At 44.8% G+C, this 24,825-nt stretch overlaps 1 protein-coding gene across 1 annotated transcript in view; it reads left to right on the top strand.

The window, feature by feature from the left end:
• Nucleotides 1-24,825, top strand: part of abcg5 (ATP-binding cassette, sub-family G (WHITE), member 5) — a 90,072-nt gene that overhangs the window by 48,694 nt on the left and 16,553 nt on the right. Inside the window, exon 8 of the mRNA XM_070890962.1 lies at nucleotides 19,189-19,402. Within this exon, the coding sequence (XP_070747063.1) occupies nucleotides 19,189-19,402 (214 nt within the window). The remainder of the gene's footprint in view (nucleotides 1-19,188; nucleotides 19,403-24,825) is intronic.

The raw sequence follows: 24,825 nt of genomic DNA, 5'->3' as shown, positions 1-24,825 counted from the left end.
TTTTACTCCAGACAGGTATGTACAATTGCTGAAGTTCATCCATGTGATCTTTAAATGTTTGCCATTGCTTATCTACCGTCAGCCCTTTAAGTATCCTTTGCCAGTCTATTCTAGCCAATTCACGCTTCATACCGTCGAAGTTACCTTTCCTTAAGTTCAGAACCCTAGTTTCTGAATTAACTGTGTCACTCTCCATCTTAATAAAAAATTCTACCATATTATGGTCACTCTTCCCCACGGGGCCTCGCACAACAAGATTCCTAATTAGTCCCTTCTCATTACACATCACCCAGTTTAGGACAGCCTGTTCTCAAATTGGTTCCTCAACATATTGGTCTAGAAAACCATCCCTAATACACTCCAGGAAATCCTCCTCCACCGCATTGCTACCAGTTTGGTTAGCCCATTCAATATGTAGATTAAAGTCGCCCATGATAATTGCACACATCCTTTATTTCTTGTTTGATGCTGTCCCCAACCTCTCTACTACTGCTTGGTGGTCTGTACACAACTCCCACCAGCGTTTTCTGTCCTTTGGAATTCTGCAGCTCCACCCATACTGATTCCACATCATCCAGGCTAATGTCCATCCTTACTTTGCATTAATTTTCTCTTTAACCAGCAATGCCATCCCGCCTCCTTTTTCTCTCTGCCTATCCTTCCTAAATGTTGAATATCCCTGGATGTTGAGTTCCCAGCCTTGGTCACCCCGGAGCCATGTCTCCGTGATGCCAATTACATCATATACCTTAACTGCTGTCTGCACAGTTAATTCGTCTACCTTATTCCGAATACTCCTCGCATTGAGGCACAGAGCCTTCAGGCTTGTCTTTTTAACACACTTTGCTCCTTTAGAATTTTTCTGTAATGTGGCCCTTTTTGTTTTTTGCCTTGGGTTTCTCTGTCCTCCACTTTTACTATTCTCCTTTCTATCTTTTGCTTCTGCCTCCATTTTATTTCCCTCTGTCTCCCTGCATAGGTTCCCATCCCCCTGCCATGTTAGTTTAACTCCTCGCCAACAGCACGAGCAAACACTCCCCCTAGGACATTGGTTCCGGTCCTGCCCAGGTGCAGACCGTGCGGTTTGTACTGGTCCCACCTCCCCCAGAACCGGTTCTAATGTCCCACGAATTTGAGTCACTCCCTTCTGCACCACTCCTCAAGCCACATATTCATCTGAGCTACACGTGGCACTGGTAGCAATCCTGAGATTACTACTTTTGAGGTCCTACTTTTTAATTTAACTCCTAGCTCCCTAAATTCATCTCGTAGGACCTCATCCCATTTTTTACCTATATTGTTTGTACCTATACGACAACTGGCTGTTCACTGTCCCTTTTCAGAATGTCCTGCACCCGCTCCGAGACATCCTTGACCCTTGCACCAGGGAGGCAACATACCATCTTGGAGTCTCGGTTGCGGCCGCAGAAACGCCTATCTATTCCCCTTACAATCGAATCCCCTATCACTATAGCTCTCCCACTCTTTTTCCTGCCCTCCTGTGCAGCAGAGCCACCCACGGTGCCATAAACTTGGCTGCTGCTGCTCTCCCCTGATGAGTCATCCCCCTCAACAGTACCCAAAGCGGTGTATCTGTTTTGCAGGGGGATGACCGCAGGGGACCCCTGCACTACCTTCCTTGCACTGCTCTTCCTGCTGGTCATCCATTTACTATCTGGCTGTGTACCCTTTTCCTGTGGTAAGACCAACTCACTAAACCTGGTATTCACGTCATTCTCAGCATCGTGGATGCTCCAGAGTGAATCCACCCACAGCTCCAGTGCCGCAACGCGGTCCGTCAGGAGCTGGAGGCGGCTACAGTTCCTACACACGTAATCGTCATGGACACCGGAAGCATCCCTGACTTCCCACATAGAATAGGAGGAGCATAATGTGTCCGAGCTGTCCTGCCATGACTTAACCCTTAGATTAACTTAATTTGGCAACAATAATGCTCAAGGTTACTTACTGATGAAGAAAAGAAAAAGAAAAGCTACTTACCAATCACTTACCCCCTTGGCTGTGACGTCACCTTTCAATTTCTTTATTTCAGAACGAAAGCAGGAAAGGTGTACTGAGGTGATTGATCAGCCATGATCTTATTGAATGGTGGTGCAGGCTCGAAGGTCCGAATGGCCTACTCCTGCACCTATTTTCTATGTTTCTATGTTTCTACTTGCAATACTCCCCTGAGATTGTCAGTCAGTTGCATGCTGCACAACTTAGCCATCATGAGGCAGCAGCAGCTGGTAGTAGAAGACCCACCTGAGGTGAGAGTGGCTGATGATGAGGAGGAAGATGCAGATGATAAGGAGGACGAGGAAGCCATGCAACTACCTGAACCTGGAGCATGATGGTGGAGGAGGGCGGGCCGTCGTGCCCCTTTAACGATTGCTCGAGCCTTGCGCCAGCAGCTCATCCGTGAACGCTTTGCTGCCTGAAGGCTCAGCGGCTGCTGTTCCAAATGGACCATGTTTACTTTTTGGACCTGTTCCGTAATGTGTTTTGTTAATGGAACAAATAATAATTTATAATTTAAAATATATTTTATTCAAAATGTTAATACTTAAGTTAAGTTTGTACTTAACTTTAATAAAAATATTCTTGTACCAAACTTGAAACTATTCAATTAAGATTAATTTACAAACTTTAAGATTACTTACAAACTTTTAAACTTGTAAATTTACATCACTTACAAAAAACTTTTAATTTGAGAACAGTTACAACAGTAACACCAAAAATAATAACAACAATAACAGCAAAGAAAGACTGCACCCATCTCTCCTCCACCTTATTCTAAGACCGCCCGCTGCACTTGGTCTTGGTGACTCCACCCCTGCCCGCAGGTGGTGGTGCAGTGTTTCTTGGGATGGTACCAAGCTTACTCTTTCCAGCATCTCGGGTAATGCACACTTCATGATGGGGGCATAGGCATGCGGTAATGTGGAAGGCCCAGCTTGGGCCATTTCAGAGGCTGGCCTGGGGAGGGGAGTGGAGTGGGAGTGGCAGTTGATTCCGTCAATGGCCGCGGACTCTGGGTGTGTGCCCTGATTGCAGCAGCTACCTGCGACATCCCCTCCCTCGTGCACCAACAGTGTATCAGCTACCTACGACATTTCCTCCCTAATGTGCCCGGACAGTTTTCTCATTTCTCGCGAGAGTGTTGTTACTTCCCGATACCTCATCACCTACCCCACTGATTGTGTCCAGGAATGATCGCGTAAGATCAATGCTTTCCCCACTCAATGCCATCATCTGAACCACATCTGTTACATCCTGCACCACAGGAGAGCGCGGTCAAGCTCTCCTTCCCCTCCTCAGCCTGAGTGTGGCTCGCTGCACCCCACTGGGACCCGCAGCCTCGGACGGTGGGGCCCTGGGCGTGCCTCGCTGCACCCCACTGGGATCCGCAGCTTCGGATTATGTGAAACCATGAAATGTCCCAACACTCGCACCACTCAGGAAAAGGGCTGGCACCTCAATGGGCGGCACTAGCACCTCCTCCAGAGTGAGTACAACAGTGGAGGCTTCATCCTCCCCTCACCCCCACGTCCTTGGTCTGAAAGGTCAGATTGGAAGATGTTCTCCTCTTCAGGCTTGTCTGCATCTCAATCTTCTGCATCGGCTTCAACCTCGTCAGGATTGGCCTCAAGTTCTGCAAAATATAACAGAACAGACAAATGGTTAGCAGCAGAGGAGGGGGCAGGGTGCATGACATTTGAAGGACCACGATGAATGATAGCACATTGCATCAACTGAAGCATAGCTGACACAGACATCCCCACGAACCAAAGCATGGCTAGCCCGCGCAGTACTTAACATTAAGCAAAGCCAGACTCTGGAATTTGCAGGACTTACCCTCTCCTTCGAGTGTGGGCCCAGCTTGGGCAGTGGTGGTTGCTTTTCTCGAGGCAGAACCCATCAAAGCAGTGCCCCTGTCTTCCATGGGTGTCAGTGGGTGCAGATTTGCCGGGCCTCCTCCTGTTCGAGTTCTCTCACTTTTGTTGTGTGCCACCTTCCTCTGCAAAAATGAAAATATAACTTTTTAAAGAGGGTGGCTTTCTGCTGGTGGGACATACAGATGGTCACATTTACAATTGCAATTCCAGTGAATACATGAAAATATTACTTTAACTACTTGACCAAGGTCCAGCCTCTTTTTGCACTGGCCCCTGGACCTTGGGGTGGTCACCATTGCACAGTAATCTTGTGAAAGTTGGTTCCAGTGTTTCTCCTTTTTTTTTTGGTGAAAATTTTGTTTGACCTCTGCTGGTGTCCAGCTCATGCCATCTGGTCTGAATTACAGTAACCAGTGCCACCACTTCATCCTGTGAGAAATTCTTGGTCCTTGCGTCGCGTTGCATATTGCAGTTCCGATTTTTTTCCACTCAGAATTAAAGTTCTCACACACAACTGACTCTTTAAAAATGGCTGAATGCAAACCAGGAGGTGTACTAGGCATGCGCACCCATAACATTCACGTAAAAAACGTCATTTTTTTTCCCCCACGCTTGCGCAGAAGGGTGGGCATCCTTTTTTCGGCGCAGACATTAGGCTCCACCCCCCAAAGCTAAAGGACAGGCTGTGCGGCGGCAATTTCAAAAATTAGAATGGGGAAACTTTAACCTTTTTTTTGGCGTAGCCGGGCTCCAAGAAAAGGATGTAACCCTTGAAATACGCCAGAAAACGGCATTAGGGAAAATTGAGCCCATAGATCTTTCTCTTTCAGCTACTGATTCACTTTTTTGCTTGAGCTGAATTTTCTATTATGCGATGTATATTCTTTCAGTTATTCAAAAAGCATTAAAAATCTATTCAAAACTTAACAACTTGGTTTTATATAGCACATTTAATAAAGAGAACCATTCCAAGCTGCTTCATAGAGATGTAATCAGACATATAGGAACATTGAGATAAAGAAGGAGATATTAGGAGGGATGATTAAAAGATAGGTCAAACAGGTAGGTTTTAAGGATGGCCTTAAAAAAGGTGAGGGAGGTGGAGAGACAGAGGGGTTTAGGAACAGAATTCCAGAGCATGGGGCCTTTACAGCTGAAGGCACAGCCGTAAATGGTGGGACAAAGATGGGGGGTGCGGGGGGGGGAAGCAGAGGAACAGAGTTTGGGTGGTGGTGATTGTAGTGCTGGAGGAGGTTACGGAGATAGGAAGGGATAAGGCCAAGAATAGATTTAAACATGAAGATTATAATTTTGAATTGGATTTGGACCCGGAATCAATATAGGTCAAGAAGAACAGGGGTGATGGATGAACGGAATCTGGTGTGGAATTCGATATGAGCAGCAGAGTTTTGGATGAGCTGTAATTTACAGGGGGTGGGAGGATGGGAGGCCAGCCAGGAGAGCATTGGAATAGTCATGTCTGGAGATGACTTAGGTATGGTTGAGGGTTTCAGCAGCAGATGAGCTTAAGCAGGGATGGAAGTGGCTGATGTTACAGAGGTTGAAGAGCACGAGTTTTATAATGGAGATAATGAGGTTGTAAGCTCAGCTTGTGGTTGCTGAGATTGCAAACAGTCTGGTTGAACCTGAGACAATGGCCAGGGAGGGGGATAGAATTGGTGGCGAGAGTATGGAGTTCAAACATGCCTTCATCCTTTTGCTTACCCTGGATTGCTATCTGATATGCACCCTTCGGAGGGAGCTTTGAGGTGTTTCACTATTTTAAAGCACTTTCAAAGTGAAGATGCCCCTGCCCCCTCCCTATTTAGTTATTTTTCCCTTCACTTTATAGGCACCCTCTGCCGTATACAGTTACTTGTTCAAGAGAATCAGCGATCTAATGCTAATGCTGTTCTTGGTGATTTTTGTCTTTTTATTTACTTTTCTTATGTCCTTATGGGCAGGGAATTGGGGCAAGATGGATAGAATAACAACAAAAGGGATTAGCCCAGGAAGGCAGAACTTGATGTGACACTGTTGGCAGTCTAAGGATTAAACTAGCAAGATGGTTACGGGGATAGATACTGTTCTCTGCAGCCGAGAACGTGAGTCCTGAAGGCTGTGTTACCTGCCTGCTGCCAGGGTTAAGGACATCTCCTCTGGGCTGGAGAGGAACATGGAGTGGGAGGGGAAAAATACGGTGGTTGTGATTCACGTGGGTACTAACGACATAGGTAGGGCAAAGAAAGAGATTCTGCTGAGGGAGTATGAGCAGCTAGGGGCTAAATTTAAAAAGCAGAACCAGAAAGGTAATAATTTCTGGATTGCTACCTGAGCCACGAGTAAATTTGCATAGAGTAAATAGGATCAGAGAGATGAAAACGTGGCTCAAAGATTTGTCTGGGAGAAATGGGTTTCGATTCATGGGGCATTGGGACAGGAGGGAGTTGTTTCACTTCAACCAGGCTGGGGCCAGTGTTCTGGCGAATCGAATAACTAGGGCTGTAGACAGGGCTTTAAACTAAATAGTGGGTGGGGGGGAGGAATCTGGTGAGCGGAAACTTAAGAAGTCAAAGAGAAAGGAGAAGGCAATAGTGCAGGGTAGCAATAGGGGTAATGATAACTAGAGTGTGACAGGAAGGGACAGAGCGTATAAACATGAGACAAAATTAAAAGTTCTTTATCTGAATGCATGCAGCATTCATAATAAGATAGATCAGTTGACGGCACAAATAGAAATAAATGGATATGATCTGATTGCCATTACAGAGATGTGGGTGGGAACTGAATATTCAGCGGTATTTGCCATTTCGTAAAGATAGGCAGAAAGGAAAAGGAGGTGGGGTAGCTCTGTTAATAGGGGATGAGATTAGTGCAGTAGTAAGAAATTATATTGGCTCAGAATATCAAGAGGTAGAATCAGTTTGGGTGGAAATAAGAAATAATAAGGGAAAGAAGTCATTGGTGGGAGTGGTCTACAGACCCCCAAACAGTAGCCACACTGTAGGACAGAGTATAAATCAAGAAATAATGGAGGCTTGTAAGAAAGGTACGGCAATAATCATGGATGATTTTAATCTTCATTTTGATTGGACAAATCAAATCGGCAAAGGTAGCCTTGAGGAAGAGTTCATAGAGGGCATGTGGGATGGCTTCTGTTATGTATGTAATAACTCGATAGACTGAATACTGCAAACTAACACAGGTACAAACCTGACTCTGCTTTATTAGGGCCCAATGTGATTACATTACATGATGGCTTGCCTTTTATACCTGGGCCCCACACACGTGCGTACAGCCCAATGACCTCTGACAGTGGCGCCACCTGGTGGCTAGTAACCCCAAGCATACATACATGACAATATCCCCCTTTAAGATATTAGTAACAGTCTTTTTACAAGTTGAGACGGCCCGGGACTTTCCGCTCCTGAGTTGATTGTCTCAGTTCAACTTCAACCTTGGGCGAGCGTTCTGAGTCCGTTATGACTGGGGGCTGGATAGCTAATCTGATGGGAGTGGCAATGACCATGTCAGGGATTGAAAGTCCAGATTCAATCTGGTGCTGATGACAGCGGAGTCCTCTGATGACTGAGGGTAGGTTGGTTGGTCACTGATTGTGTCTTCCGCAGACTGTTCCGGTTCATCCGTGTGCCGCAGCTTTATCTGATTAACATGTTTCCTGCATGTTTGCCCATTCTTGAGCTTGACGATTAACACTCTGTTACCCTCCTTGACCGTAACAGTACCAGCCATCTACTTGGGACCTTGACTATAATTTAGTACATACACAAGATCGTTAACAGAAATGTCGTGTGACACAGCAGCGCAATCATGATACCACCGCTGATTTTGATGTCTGTATTCAACATGATCGTTCAAGTCAGGGTGGACAAGAGAGAGCTTTGTCTTGAGACCTCTCCATCAATAGTTCAGTAGGGGGGACCCCGGTAAGCGTGTGGGGTCTTGTCCTGTAACTAAGCAATATGCATGACAAGCGAGTCTACAGTGAACTTTGAGTTACACGTTTCATACTCTGCTTGATGGCTTGGACAGCGTGCTCTGCTTGACCATTAGATGCGGGTTTGAATGATGCTGACCTCACATGTTTGATACCATTGAGTTTCATGAACTCTTGAAACTCCAGACTCGTGAAGCAAGGTCCGTTGTCACTTACAACAATGTCGGGCAAACCATGAGTGGCAAACATGACACAAAGGCTCTCAATGGTAGCTGTGGATGTACTGGATGACATGATTATACACTCTAATTCACTTGGAATATGCATCCACCACAACTAAAAACATCTTTCCCAGGAAGGGACCTGCAAAGTTGATGTGGATCGTGGACCATGGTTTAGATGGCCATGACCACAGACTCACGATTCCACTGGTGCTTTATTTAGCACATGCAAGTGTTGCACTGATGCACACATGATTCCAGATCAGTCAATTCCAGGCCACCACACATGAGACCTGGCAATGGCTTTCATCATGACAATACCGGGATGAGTATGTGGATCATGTACAAATTTTTCTCTACCTTTCTTAGGCATAACGCCACGATTACCCCACAGTAAACAATCTGACTGAATGGATAGTTCGTCTTTGCAACAGTTGTAAGGTTTGGTCTCATTACCCATTTGCTTGGGTATGGCAGACCAATCATCACTAAGGACACAACATTTCACAACCGATAATATCGAGTCCTGGCTGGTCCAGGTCTTAACTTGTTGAGCCGTGACAGGGGTTCCTTCACTTTCAAAAGCATCCATAACTAACAGTAGGTCTTCAGATTGTGGCGTCTCCACCTCCGGTGTGGGCAACGGCAGACTGCTCAGTGCATTGGCACAATTCTCGGTGCCAAGTCTATGGCGAATGACATAATCATAGGCAGATAATGTCAGCCCCCACCTCTGGATGCGGGACGATACATTGGTATTTATATCTTTGTTTTCTGAAAACAATGAAATGAGTGGTTTGTGATGTCTTTCCAGTTCAAACCGAAGACCAAACAGGTACTGATGCATCCTTTTTAACCCCATACACACAGGCTAATGCTTCTTTTTTTTATACCATGCTGTAGACTCTTTCCACCTTTGACAAACTTTTAGAAGCATACGCAACAGGTTGTAGTTTACCCGACTCATTAGCTTGTTGAAGCACGCAACCAACTCCGTATGACGAAGCATCACAGGTTAATACTAAACTACTAGACGCTTACACGGATCATAATGTACCAGCAGCTTGTTAAGAGCAAAGCAGATTAGTAACTTTCTCAAAAGCTCTATCTTGAGATGCACCCCAAACCAAGTTGTCACCTTTTCTTAGCAGCATGTGCAGTGGCTCTAATGAAGTACTCAATCTAGGTAGGAAATTACCGAAGTAATTGAGGCTTGGGCGCATTTTTGATGACCTTGGTTTTCGAGTCTGTAAGCCTGATGCCGTCAGCAGCAATTTTCCTCCCCAGGAATTCGACTTCCAGTGCCATGAAGACGCACTTCAAACGTTTCAGTCTGAGTCCCACTTTGCCCAGACGATGTAGAACCTCTTCCAGGTTGGTCAGATGATCGGTGGTGTCACGACCTGTGACCAGGATGTCATCTTGGAACACGACGGTTCTCGGGACAGACTTCAGTAGACTCTCCATGTTCCTCTGAAATATGGCTGCAGCCAAGCGAATTCCGAAAGGACATATGTTGTAGATAAACAGTTCTTTGAGTGTTGATTCACGTACGTTTCTTCGACGTTTCGACCAGCTCCTGTGTCATATAGACCGACATCAGATCTAGTTTAGTGAACTACTTCCCCCCAGCTAGCGTTGCAAACAGGTCATCAGCCTTCGGTAACGGCTATTGATCCTGTTTCGAAACTTGCTTGATCATAACCTTGTAGTCTCCATAAATCCTGACAGTGCCATCACTCTTCAACACAGGAATGGGCTGGCCCATTCGTTAAATTTGACTGGTGATATGATCCCTTCACGCTGGAATCTCTCCAGTTCGATTTCGACCTTCTCCCTCATCACATACAGAACCGTCCGAGCTTTATGATGGACGGGTCTTGCATCCGAGTCCATGTGGATCTGCACCTTCGTTCCCGTGAAATTGCCGATGCCTGGTTCAAACAACGAGGGGAACTTGCTCAGCACTTGAGCAGATGGAGTATCATCCTCCGACGACAACACTTTGATATCATTCCAATTCCATTCGATTTTTTTCTAGCCAATTCCTGCCGAACAGCATCGGACCATTGCCTGGAACAATCCATAACAGTAAACCGCACCATCATACGACACCTTGACTACTGCACCGCCAATCACCATTATCAGTTCTTTAGTGTACATACGCAACTTGGCATTGACTGGACTCAGTTTAGGCCTCACAGTCTTAGTATCCCACAGCTTGTCGAATGTCCTCTGGCTCATTATTGATTGACTCGCACCCGTGTCCAATTCCATTGGTACCGGCACACCGTTAAGTTTCACATTAATCATTATCAGTTGGCTCTTTGTTAGGAACGAACACAGTCCATACACTTCCTCCTCTGGTATCTCGGATTGCATATCTGGATCCGCACTATACTGGTCATCATCCTCCACGTAGTGTGTCGCAGCACGCTTGCTCAATTGCAGACACGTGCGCTGGAGGTGCTCCAGTCTCGAACAGCCTTTACAAATGTACTGTTTAAACCGACACTGATGAGGCCGATGATTGCCCCCACAATGCCGACATGGTGAAATCGGATTCATTCCCGTTGGCGGACTTTGGGCAGCCACAGGTTTCGCATATGCAGTCGAGCAGGCCCTGCCATGTGCAGTTCTGCCAAACGACGATACAATCTTGTTTTCAGTACTTGCCGAGTTCCAATTTTTTGGTGATGTCTGCTTTAAGTTTTTGTCCGTCATCATGAATGCCTGGGCAATCGTGATAGCCTTGCTCAAATCCAGCGTCTCCGCCGCCAGTAGCTTACACAGGATCATCTCGTGGTTGATGCCGATTACAAAGAAGTCCCGCAGCATGCCTCCCAATGCATTTTTGAACTTACACGGTCCAACTAGACGTCTTAAGTCGGCAACGAATTCAGATACATCCTGGCCCTCAGAACGAACGTGCTTGTAGAATCGATATCGTGAGATGATGATGCCTTCTTCTGGTTTGAGATGGTCACCTACCAGAGCACACAATTACTCATAGTCCTTGTCCATTGTACTTGCAGGCGAGAGAAGATTCTTTGAGTTCATAGATTTTCGGACCGCAAACCGTGAGGAAGACCGCCCTGCGCCTAACTGCATCAGTGGATTCCTCTATTTTGTTGGCCACGAAGTACTGGTCCAGGCGAGCTACAAAACCTGCCCAGTCCTCTCCCTCCACGAATTGCTCCAGAATTCCAATTGTGCTCATTTTTGCATGCGAAGCTTCTTAAGTTGCCTCGTCGCCAAATGTTATGTATATAATAACTCGATAGACTGAATACTGAAACTAACACGGGTACAAACCTGGCTCTGCTTTATTAGGGCCAAAGTGATTACATTACATGATGGCTTGCCTTTTATACCTGGGCCACACACACGTGCGTACAGCCCAATGACCTCCGACAGTGGCGCCACCTGATGGCTAGTAACCCCAAGCATACATACATGACAGTTTCTTGGAACAATACGTTGTGGAATCAACCAAGGAGCAGACTATTTTAGATCTGGTAATGTGTAACGAGTCTGGATTAATTAATCTCTTAGTGAAGGATCCTCTTGGGAAGAATGACCTAAGCATGGTTAAATTTCAAATTCAGTTTGAGGGTGAGAAAGCTAGGTCTCAAACTAGTGTCCTGAACTTAAATAAAGGTAATTACAAAGGTATGAAGGCAGAGTTGGTTAAAGTGGACTGGGAAAATATATTAAAGGGTAAGACTGTAGAAAAGCAGTGGCAAACATTTAAGGAGATATTTCATAACTCTCAGCAAAGATATATCCCAGTGAGAAAGAAAGACTCTAAGAGAAGGATGAATCATCCGTGGCTAACTAAGGAAGTAAAGGATGGTATCAAATTGAAAATAAAGGCATACAATGTTGCGAAGAACAGTGGAAGGCCAGAGGATTGGGAAATGTTTAGAAACCAGCAAAGGACGACTAAAAAATTGGTAAAGCGAGAGAAGATAGCTTATAAGAGTTAAACTAGCAAGAAATATAAAAACAGACAGTAAGAGCTTCTACAGATATATAACAAGGAAGCGAGTAGCTAAAGTAAATGTTAGTCCCTTAGAGGATGAGACTGGGGAATTAATAATGGGAAACAGGGAAATGGTGGAGACTTTGAACAAATATTTTGTATTGATATTCATGTTAGAAGACACTATAAGCATCCCAATAATTGATAATCAAAGGGCTATTGGGTGGGGGTGGGGGACTTAAAACAGTCGCTATCACTAGAGAAAAAGTACCAGGCACACTAATGGGACTAAAGGTGGATAGATCTGATGGTCTGCATCCGCGGGACTTAAAAAATGTGGCTGCAGAGATAGTGGATGCATTGCTTGTAATCTACCAAAATTCCCTGGATTCTGGAGAGGTCCCAGTGGACTAGAAAACGCAAATGTAATGTCCCTATTTAAGAAAGGAGGGAGACAGAAAGCAGAAAACTATAGACCAGTTAGCCTAACATCTGTCATTGGGAAAATTTTGGAGCCCATCATTAAGCTAGTAGTAGCAGGACATTTAGAAAATTATAATGCAGTCAAGCAGAGTCAGCATGGTTTTATGAAAGGGAAATCATGATTGACAAATTTTCTGGAGTTCTTTGAGGATTAACTAGCAGGGTGGATAAAAGGGAACCAGTAAATGTCATGTATTTGGATTTCCAGAAAGCATTTGATAAGGTGCCACATAAAAGGTTACTGCACAAGATAAGAGCTCATGGGGTTGGGGTAATATATTAGTGTGGACAGAGGTTTGGCTAACTAACAGAAAACAGAGAGTTGGGATAAAGGGGTCATTTTCAGGTTGGCAAACTGTAACTAGTGGGGTGCCACAGGGATCAGTGCTTCAACTATTTACAATCTATATTCATGATTTGGATGAAGGGACCGAGTGTAATGTAGCCAAGTTTGCTGATGATACACAGATGGGTGGGAAAGCAAATTGTGAGGAGGACGCAAAGAATCTGCAAAGGGATATAGATAAGCTAAATGAGTGGGCAAAAAATTGGCAGATGCCGTATAATGTGGGAAAATGTGAGGTTATTCACTTTGGTAGGAAAAATAAACAATCAAATTATTATTTAAATGGGGAGAGATTACAAAATGCTGCGGTACAGAGGGATCTGGGGGTTCTTGTACAGGAAATACACAAAGTTAGCATGCAGGTACATGTTATGCTCCTCCTGTACCATGTGGGAACTCAGGGATGACTCCAGTGTTCCTGACGACTACGTTTGCGGGAAGTGTATCCGCCTCCAGCTCCTGACGGACCGCGTTGCGGAGTTGGAGCTGAGGGTGGTTTCACTCTGGAGCATCCATGATGCTGAGAATGACGTGAGTAGCACGTGTAGCGAGTTGGTCGTACTGCAGGGAAAGGGTCCACAGCCAGATAGGGAATGGAAGACCAGCAGGAAGAGCAGTGCAAGGAAGGTAGTGCAGGGGTCCCCTGTGGTCATCGCACTGCAAAACAGATACACTGCTTTGGGTACTGTTGGGGGGGATGACTCATCAGGGGAGGGCAGCAGCAGCCAAGTTCATGGCACCGTGGCTGGCTCTGTTGCACAGGAGGGCAGGAAAAAGAGTGGGAGAGCGATAGTGATAGGGGATTCAATTGTAAGGGGAATAGATAGGCGTTTTTGCGGCCGCAACCGAGACTCCAGGATGGTATGTTGCCTCCCTGGTGCAAGGGTCAAGGATGTCTCGGAGCGGGTGCAAGACATTCTAAAAAGGGAGGGAGAACAGCCAATTGTCGTGGTGCACATTGGTACCAACGACATAGGTAAAAAAAGAGATGAGGTCCTACGAAACGAATTTAAGGAGCTGGGAGCTAAATTAAAAAGTAGGACGTCAAAAGTAGTAATCTCGGGATTGCTACCAGTGCCGCGTGCTAGTCAGAGTAGGAATCGCAGGATAGCGCAGATGAATACGTGGCTTGAGCAGTGGTGCAGCAGGGAGGGATTCAAATTCCTGGGGCATTGGAACCGGTTCTGGGGGAGGTGGGACCAGTACAAACCGGACGGTCTGCACCTGGGCAGGACCGGAACCAATGTCCTAGGGGGAGTGTTTGCTGTTGGGGAGGAGTTAAACTAATATGGCAGGGGGATGGGAACCAATACAGGGAGACAGAGGGAAACAAAAAGGAGACAAAAGCAAAAGACAGAAAGGAGATGAGGAAAAGTGGAGGGCAGAGAAACCCAAGGCAAAGAACAAAAAGGGCCACTGTACAGTAAAATTCTAAAAGGACAAAGGGTGTTAAAAAAACAAGCCTGAAGGCTTTGTGTCTTAATGCAAGGAGTATCCGTAATAAGGTGGATGAATTAACTGTGCAAATAGATGTTAACAAATATGATGTGATTGGGATTACAGAGACGTGGCTCCAGGATGATCAGGGTTGGGAACTCAACATCCAGGGGTATTCAACATTCAGGAAGGATAGAATAAAAGGAAAAGGAGGTGGGGTAGCATTGCTGGTTAAGGAGGAGATTAATGCAATAGTTAGGAAGGACATTAGCTTGGATGATGTGGAATCTATATGGGTAGAGCTGCAGAACACCAAAGGGCAAAAAATGTTAGTGGGAGTTGAGTACAGACCTCCAAACAGTAGTAGTGATGTTGGGGAGGGCATCAAACAGGAAATTAGGGGTGCATGCAATAAAGGTGCAGCAGTTATAATGGGTGACTTTAATATGCATATAGATTGGGCGAGCCAAACTGGAAGCAATACGGTGGAGGAGGATTTCCTGGAGTGCATAAGGGATGGTTTTCTAGACCAATATGTTGAGGAACCAACTAGGGGGGAGGCCATCTTAGACTGGGTGTTGTGTAATGAAAGAGGATTAATTTGCAATCTCGTTGTGCGAGGCCGCTTGGGGAAGAGTGACCATAATATGGTGGAATTCTGCATTAAGATGGAGAATGAAACAGTTAATTCAGAGACCATGGTCCAGAACTTAAAGAAGGCTAACTTTGAAGGTATGAGACGTGAATTGGCTAGGATAGATTGGCGAATGATACTTAAGGGGTTGACTGTGGATGGGCAATGGCAGACATTTAGAGACCGCATGGATGAACTACAACAATTCTACATTCCTGTCTGGCGTAAAAATAAAAAAGGGAAGGTGGCTCAACCGTGGCTATCGAGGGAAATCAGGGATAGTATTAAAGCCAAGGAAGCGGCATACAAATTGGCCAGAAATAGCAGCGAACCCGGGGTCTGGGAGAAATTTAGAACTCAGCAGAGGAGGACAAAGGGTTTGATTAGGGCAGGGAAAATGGAGTACGAGAAGAAGCTTGCAGGGAACATTAAGACGGATTGCAAAAGTTTCTATAGATATGTAAAGAGAAAAAGGTTAGTAAAGACAAACGTAGGTCCCCTGCAGTCAGAATCAGGGGAAGTCATAACGGGGAACAAAGAAATGGTGGACCAATTGAACAAGTACTTTGGTTCATTATTCACTAAGGAGGACACAAACAACCTTCCGGATATAAAAGGGGTCAGAGGGTCTAGTAAGGAGGAGGAACTGAGGGAAATCCTTATTAGTCGGGAAATTGTGTTGGGGAAATTGATGGGATTGAAGGCCGATAAATCCCCAGGGCCTGATGGACTGCATCCCAGAGTACTTAAGGAGGTGGCCTTGGAAATAGCGGATGCATTAACAGTCATTTTCCAACATTCCATTGACTCTGGATCAGTTCCTATCGAGTGGAGGGTAGCCATGTAACCCCACTTTTTAAAAAAGGAGGGAGAGAGAAAGCAGGGAATTATAGACCGGTCAGCCTGACATCGGTAGTGGGTAAAATGATGGAATCAATTATTAAGGATGTCATAGCAGTGCATTTGGAAAGAGGTGACATGATAGGTCCAAGTCAGCATGGATTTGTGAAAGGAAAATCATGCTTGACAAATCTTTTGGAATTTTTTTGAGGATGTTTCCAGTAGAGCGAACAAGGGAGAACCAGTTGATGTGGTATATTTGGACTTTCAGAAGGCTTTCGATAAGGTCCCACACAAGAGATTAATGTGCAAAGTTAAAGCACATGGGATTGGGGGTAGTGTGCTGACATGGATTGAGAGCTGGTTGTCAAACAGGAAGCAAAGAGTAGGAGTAAATGGGTACTTTTCAGAATGGTAGGCAGTGACTAGTGGGGTACCGCAAGGTTCTGTGCTGGGGCCACAGCTGTTTACACTGTACATTAATGATTTAGACGAGGGGATTAAATGTAGTATCTCCAAATTTGCGGATGACACTAAGTTGGGTGGCAGTGTGAGCTGCGAGGAGGATGCTATGAGGCTGCAGAGCGACTTGGATAGGTTAGGTGAGTGGACAAATGCAATGGCAGATGAAGTATAATGTGGATAAATGTGAGGTTATCCACTTTGGTGGTAAAAACAGAGAGACAGACTATTATCTGAATGGTGACAGATTAGGAAAAGGGGAGTTGCAACGAGACCTGGGTGTCATGGTACATCAGTCATTGAAGGTTGGCATGCAGGTACATCAGGCGGTTAAAAAAGCAAATGGCATGTTGGCCTTCATAGCAAGGGAATTTGAGTACAGGGGCAGGGAGGTGTTGCTACAGTTGTACAGGGCCTTGGTGAGGTCACACCTGGAGTATTGTGTACAGTTTTGGTCTCCTAACCTGAGGAAGGACATTCTTGCTATTGAGGGAGTGCAGCGAAGGTTCACCAGACTGATTCCCGGGATGGCGGGACTGACCTATCAAGAAAGACTGGATCAACTGGGCTTGTATTCACTGGAGTTCAGAAGAATGAGAGGGAACCTCATAGAAACGTTTAAAATTCTGATGGGTTTGGACAGGTTAGATGCAGGAAGAATGTTCCCAATGTTGGGGAAGTCCAGAACCAGGGGACACTGTCTAAGGATAAGGGGTAAGCCATTTAGGACCGAGATGAGGAGAAACTTCTTCACCCAGAGAGTGGTGAACCTGTGGAATTCTCTACCACAGAAAGTTGTTGAGGCCAATTCACTAAATATATTCAAAAAGGAGTTCGATGAAGTCCTTACTACTAGGGGGATCAAGGGGTATGGTGAGAAAGCAGGAATGGGGTACTGAAGTTGCATGTTCAGCCATGAACTCATTGAATGGCGGTGCAGGCTAGAAGGGCCGAATGGCCTACTATTTTCTATGTTTCTAGGTACAGCGAGTAATTAGGAAGGCGAATGGAATGTTGGCTTTTATTGCAAGGGGTTTGAAGTATAAATGTAGGGAAGTCCTGCTACAACTGTACAGGGCATCGGTAAGACCACACCTGAAGTACTGTGTACAGTTTTGGTCTTATGTAGAGAAGGATATACTTGCATTGGAAGCCGTTCAGAGAAAGTTCACAGGGATGATTCCTGAGATGAAGGGGTTGTCCTGTGAAGAAAGGTTGAGCAGGTTGGGCCTATACTCATTTGAGTTTAGAAGACTGAGAGGTGATCTTATTGAAACGTATAAGATTCTGAGGGAGTGTGACCGGGTAGATGCAGAGAGGATGTTTCTCCTTGTGGGGGAATCTAGAATTAGGGGGCATAGTTTCAGAATAAGGGGTCGCCTATTTCAAACGGAAACGAGGAGCAATTTCTTCTCTGAGGATCGTGAATCTTTGGAATTCTCTACCCCAGAGAGCTGTGGAGGTGGAGATAGACATATTTTTGAACGCTAAGGGAGTCGATGGTTATGGGGAGCGGGCGGGGAAGTGGATTTGAGGCCAGGATCAGATCAGCCATAAACTTATTGAATGGCGGAGCAGGCACGAGGGGCTAAATGGCCTACTCCTGCTCCTATTTCTTATGTTCCTATGGTATCGGCTTTTGATTTTACATATTTACTTGATTGAAACCAGGAGCAGATCTCCAATACTGCTCACACTCCAGCATTGAGGAATGCGATCACCTTGATTACCACTAACAGAGCAGCCCCTGTGGTGGAGGTTGGCTGCAAGTCTCCTTGAAACAGATGGCACAGCTCCATAATTGCTTCTGCTGAACATTGAACAGTGTGTAAGCAGAGCAAGGAAAGCAATCTCTGGAGCTTGCTATTGAACAGTGCAGTGACCAGGAACCCCTTTGCCCTATGCCAAAATCAGGTTTGCCTTTAGCGCCAATTTAAAATGGGCCAAGTTAGTGTACAGTATGTTACAGGTCCCCAATTAATAGCTATTTTACATTAGATTTAAATGTTTAATGAAACTTTTTAAATTTAAATTTATAATGACACATTCAAGAATATAGCACAAATGGGCAGAAAATGAGCAAGTTGATAAAGTTGTGATTTTTGCCACCCTTGCATACACAACAGCATAGTCGAGGCGTAGAATACAAGAGCAAGGAGGTTATGCTTCAACTCTATAAAACACTAGTAAGGCCACAGCTAGAGTACTGTGTGCAGTTCTGGTCACCTCATTACAGGAAAAATGTGATTGCACTAGAGAGGTTACAGAGGAGATTTACAAGGATGTTGCCTGGTCTGTAAAATTTTAGCTATGAGGAAAGATTGCATAGGCTGGGTTTGTTTTCCTTGGAGTAGAGGAGGCTGAGGGGTGACCTTATTGAGGTGTATAAAATTATGAGTGGCCTGGATAGAGTGGATACAAAGGACCTATTTCCCTTGGCAGAGGGGTCAACAACCAGGGAACATCAATTTAAAGTAATTGGTAATATGTTGAAGAGATATGAGGGGAAATTTCTTCACCCAGAGTATTATGGGGGTCTGGAACTCATTGCCTGAAAGGGTGGTAGAGCCAGAAACCCTCACCACATTTAAGGGGTGCTTGGATGTGCACTTGAAGTGCTGTAACCTGCAGGGCTACGGACCAAGAACTGGAAAGTGGGATTAGGCTAGATAACTGTTTGTCAGCCGGCACGGACACGATGGCCTCCTTTCATGCCGTAAATTTCTATGATTCTATGAATTCTTGCTGGTTTATACACATTCAATGACAGAAATGTTCAAGTTTATTTCCAGGCCTTGTTTAAAATTGATGTCCATATAGGTAAAGATATAACGGGTTTAATATCAGTTTGTTTGATATAAATTGAACACACCAGAAAAAAACATTTGCGCATCTGTTAATTTGTTCTGTTAAAATTTTACAGTGGATCTGACTTCTGTTGATACTAGAAGCAAGGAGAGAGAAATTGAGACTTACGGCAGAGTCCAAGAAATTTCAATCTCCTATCGAAATTCAAAAATATTTAACAATGTGCTGGAGAATATTAAGGCAGCAAAGCAAACAAAACAATCGGCATCCATTCCTTTCAAGAACACAGCCTCTCCCAACACAGCCGTCAAACTCTGGATACTGATCAGGTAAACCTATTACAACAACAACTTGCATTCAGAAATTATATATTACAACATATATTGCATACATTTATTTTAAAATGGATTATATATCAAGATAGTACAGATCTAGGGTTCTATTTTCACCACCATTGGGCGCCGTTTTTTTTGGCGTCAGCTGATTTTTTTTTTGGAGTAATCGTGAATTTGCAACTCTCCTCAAAGTTTGTACGCCAGCGATGACTGTCAGCGCCAGATATTTTGTACATCAGAGTTTTTGGCGCCAGTTTGGTTGAAAACGATTCCGCGCCGTTTTTGGCCCTTTAAGCGATTTTCCCCAACACCAATTTTATTTTAAGGACGCGCAGAATGGCCTTAAGTACCATTCAGAAAAACCTTACATTAACTTAAGAAAATCGCTGCTCAGGTCTATATCAGAGTTGTTTCTTTGCAGTTTAGTTAGTCTTGCTCATAGATAGTTTATAAATTGGCACTGAGATCTGTATCAGAGCTGTTTCTTTGCAGTTAAGTTTTGCTCATAAAGATAGTTTATAATGATCATGTTAAAGTACGTTCCTTTTTCATCTCTTTTTATTAAAGATTACTTAATTTGGTGTTGGCCCCCCGCTCCCAGTCCTGCTGCAACCCCGGGTGCCCCCCCCCCTTGCTCCCCCCCTCCCCCCCCCCCACCGCTCTCCTGCTCCCCCGCTGCTATGCTGCTGCAAGCCCTGGCCGTGGAACTTCAACTCGCAGGGGGAGCTTCAGCCATCTCTCGTTACCCTGGCAACCTCCCTCTGTGTGTCTCTTGTTACCCAGGCAACCTCAGCTTTTGGCGCAGACTTGAAGCTCCACTCGAGATTTAACTTCGGGTACCGCAGCAGCAAAATTAAATTTAACTTTGGCGAAAGTTGAAACTTTTTTTTTCGTCGCAATCAGGCACAAAAAAAATCGGTCGTTAATCCTCATGGGCGCAAAAATCGGCAAAGAAGAAAATAGAGCCCTTAAAGTTTTCACTAGTGAGAGTTGAAGTTTTCTAAACACTTTTGCAAGCCATTTTCCAATACTGTCCCATGGTAAAATGTGGTCTTTACTGCATTTTGTTTTTATGCCATGTGGATGTTGGAGTGGGTACTCTTTAACAATAATAGTTTCCACATCGTCGAAGTACAGTGAGTCTATTGGGCTTCTAGAGGGTAAGTGATTGGCTGGTGATTGGTGAATAGTTTTTCTTTTTCTTTTCCTTTATCAGTAGGTAACCTTTATCATTGTTGTTGCCAAATTAAGTTAATCTAGGGGTTAAGTCATGGCAGGAGAGCTCGAACACGTGTCATGCTGCTGTTCCTGTGGGAATTCAGGGACACTTACAGTGTCCCTGACGACTACGTGTGCGGGAAGTGTATCCTGCTACAGCTCCTGACAGACCGCTTTGCGGCACTGGAGCTACGGGTGGATTCACTCTGGAACATCCGCGATGCTGAGGATGCCGTGAATAGCACGTTTAGTGAGTTGGTCATACCGCAGGCAGATAGGGAATGGGTGACCAACAGTGAAAGGAAGGTAGTGCAGAGGTCCCCTGCGGTCATCCCCCTCCAAAACAGATACACCGTTTTGGGTACTGCTGGGGGGGATGACTCATCAGGGGAGGGCAGCAGCAGCCAAGTCCATGGCACCATGGGTGGCTCTGTTGCACAGGAGGGCAGGAAAAAGAGTTGGAGAGCTATAGTGGTAGGGGATTCTATTGTAAGGGGAATAGATAGATGTTTCTGCGACCGCAATCGAGATTCCAGGATGGTATGTTGCCTCCCTGGTGCAAGGGTCAAGGATGTCTCGGAGCGGCTGCAGGATAATTTGAAGGAGGAGGGTGAACAGCCAGTTGTCGTGGTGCATATAGGTACCAACGATATTGGTAAAAAACAGGATGAGGTCCTACAAGCTGAATTTAGGGAGCTAGGAATTAAATTAAAAAGTACAACCTCAAAGGTAGTAATCTCAGGATTGCTACCAGTGCCACATGCTAGTCAGAATAGGAATCGCAGGATAGCTCAGATGAATACGTGGCTTGAGGAGTGGTGCAGAAGGGAGGGATTCAAATTCCTGGGACATTGGAACTGGTTTTGGGGAAAGTGGGACCAGTACAAACTGGATGGTCTGCACCTGGGCAGGACCGGAACCAAATGTCCAAGGGGGAGTGTTTGCTAGTGCTGTTGGGGAGGGGTTAAACTAATATGGCAGGGGGATGGGAACCTATGCAGGGAGACAGAGGGAAGTAAAATGGAGGCAGAAGGAAAGTAAAAGTGGAGGGCAGAGAAACCCAAGGCAAAAATCAAAAAGGTCCACACAGCAAAATTCTAAAGGGGCAGACAGTGTTAAAAAGACAAGCCTGAAGGCTCTGTGCTTTAATGCGAGGAGTATTCGTAATAAGGTGGACGAATTAACTGCACAGGCAGCAATTAATGAATATGCGGTGGAGGAGGATTTCCTGGAGTGTATTAGGGATCGTTTTCTAGATCAATATGTTGAGGAACCAACTAGAGAGCTGGCCATCCTAGACTGGATGATGTGTAATTAGCAATCTTGTTGTGTGAGGCCCCTTGGGGAAGAGTGACCATAATATGGTAGAATTCTTTACTAAGATGGAGAGTGATACAGTTAATTCAGAAACTAGGGTCCTGAACTTAAGGAAAGGTAACTTCGATGGTATGAGGCGTGAATTGGCTAGAATTGACTGGCAGATGATACTTAAAGGGTTGACAGTGGATAGGCAATGAAAAATATTTAAAGATCACAATGATGAACTTCAACAATTGTACATCCCTGCCTGGAATAAAAATAAAACGGGAAAGGTGGCTCAACCGTGGCTGACAAGGGAAATTAAGGATAGTGTTAAATCCAAGGAAGAGGCATATAAATTGGCCAGAAAAAGCAGCAAACCTGAGGACTGGGAGAAATTTAGAATTCAGCAGAGGGGGACAAAGGATTTAATTAAGAGGGGGAAAATAGAGTACAAGAGGAAGCTTGCCGGGAACATAAAAATTGACTGCAAAAGCTTCTATAGATATGTGAAGAGAAAAAGATTAGTGAAGACAAACGTAGGTCCCTTGTAGTCGGATTCAGGTGAATTTACAATGGGGAACAAAGAAATGGCAGACCAATTGAACAAATACTTTGGTTGTGTCTTCACGAAGGAAGACACAAATAACCTTCCGGAAGTACTAGGAGACCGAGGGTCTAGTGAGAAGGAGGAACTGAAGGATATCCTTATTAGGCGGGAAATTGTGTTAGGAAAATTGATGGGATTGAAGGCCAATAAATCGCCGGGGGCTGATAGTCTGCATCCTAGAGTACTTAAGGAAGTGACACGAGAAATAGTGGATGCATTGGTGATCATTTTCCAACAGTCTATCGACTCTGGATCAGTTCCTATGGACTGGAGGGTAGATAATGTAACACCACTTTTTAAATAGGGAGGGAGAGAGAAAACGTGTAATTATAGACCAGTTAGCCTGACATCAGTAGTGGGAAAAATGTTGCAATCAATTATTAAGGATGAAATAGCAGCACATTTGGAAAGCAGTGACAGGATCGGTTCAAGTCAGCATGGATTTATGAAAGGGAAATCATGCTTGACAAATCTTCTAGAATTTTTTGAGGATGTAACTCGTAGAGTGGACAAGGGAGAACCAGTGGATGTGGTGTTTTTCGAATTTGAAAAGGCTTTTAACAAGGTCCCACGCAAGAGACTGGTGTGCAAAATTAAAGCACATGGTATTGGGGGTAATGTACTGACATGGATAGAGAACTGGTTGGCAGACCGGAAGCAGAGAATCCAATAAACGGGTCTTTTTCAGAATGGCAGACAGTGACTAGTGGAGTGCCGCAAGGATCAGTGCTGGAACCCCAGCTCTTTACAATATACATTAATGATTTAGATGAAGGGATTGAGTGTAATATCTCCCAAATTTGCAGATAACACTAAACTGGGTGGCGGTGTGAGCTGTGAGGAGGACGCTAAGAGGCTGCAGAGTGACTTGCACAGGTTAGGTGAGTGGGCAAATGCATGGCAGATACAATATAATGTGGATAAATGTGAGCTTATCCACTTTGGGGGCAAAAACACGAAGGCAGAATATTATCTGAATGGCAGCAGATTAAGAAAAGGGGAGGTGCAACAAGATCTGGGTGTAATGGGTCATCAGTCATTGAAAGTTGGCATAGCAGGCGGTGAAGAAGGCAAATGGTATGTTGGCCTTCATAGCTAGGGGATTTGAGTATAGGAGCAGGGAGGTCTTACTGCAATTGTACAGGGCCTTAGTGAGGCCTCACCTGGAATATTGTGTTCAGTTTTGGTCTGCTAATCTGAGGAAGGACGTTCTTGCTTATTGAGGGAGTGCAGAGAAGGTTCACCAGACTGATTCCTGGGATGGCTGGACTGACATATGAGGAGAGACTGGATTAACTGGGCCTTTATACACTGGAGTTTAGAAGGATGAGAGGGGATCTCATATAAGATTCTGACGGGACTGAACAAGTTAGATGCGGGAAGAATGTTCCCGATGTTGGGTAAGTCCAGAACCAGTGGACACAGTCTAAGGATAAGGGGTAGGCCATTTAGGACTGAGATAAGGAGAAATTTCTTCACTCAGAGAGTTGTTAACCTGTGGAATTCCCTGCCGCAGGGAGTTGTTGTTGCCAGTTCATTGGATATATTCAAGAGGGAGTTAGATGTGGCCCTTGCGGCTAAGGGGATCAAGGGGTATGGAGCGAAAGCAGGACAGGGGTACTGAGGGAATGATCAGCCATGATCTTATTGAATGGTGGTGCAGGCTCGAAGGGCCGAATGGCCTACTCCTGCACGAATTTCTATGTTTCTATGTTTCTGTGTTTCTAATATTTGAAGTTTAATAATGCATATTAGTGTCTAGTATGAATTTTAACTTTTGATTAATCGAAACACACTTTATACTGAGATTAATACAAAAGTTAAATATTGCGGATGCTGGAATCTGAAATAAAACAGAAAATGCTGGAAATCTCAGCGGGTCAGGTAGCATCTGTGGAGAGAAAAACAGAGTTAACATTTTTGGTCGATGACCCTTCATCAGATATAACTCTGAGATACTCTGTTTTTCTCTCCACAGCAGCTGCTTAACCCGCTGAGATTTCCAGCCTTTTCTGTTATTATGTAAAGATTAACAGCTATTTAATTATTATTCCAGGCCTTTGGTTTACTAGTCCATTGCGATAACCACTACACTACCGTACCATAATGTAGATTTGTATCTGAGCATGCTGCTGTTTTTTTACAGATTTAAAGGTTCTACTTTATTATATCAAAAAATAACGCAAATCTTACTGAAAAAATGACAAATACTTATAATTTTTTTTAACGTTACCTACCAGTGGATGATGGGAGGTGACTTTGTGCATTAACTATCTGTGTTGAGTAGGGG

This window comes from Pristiophorus japonicus, chromosome 9 (genome assembly GCF_044704955.1).
Source record: "Pristiophorus japonicus isolate sPriJap1 chromosome 9, sPriJap1.hap1, whole genome shotgun sequence".
In the NCBI taxonomy this organism is placed as follows: domain Eukaryota; kingdom Metazoa; phylum Chordata; class Chondrichthyes; family Pristiophoridae; genus Pristiophorus; species Pristiophorus japonicus.
Note: the sequence above shows the minus strand (reverse complement) of the source record. Positions and strands in the feature narration are given on the sequence as shown.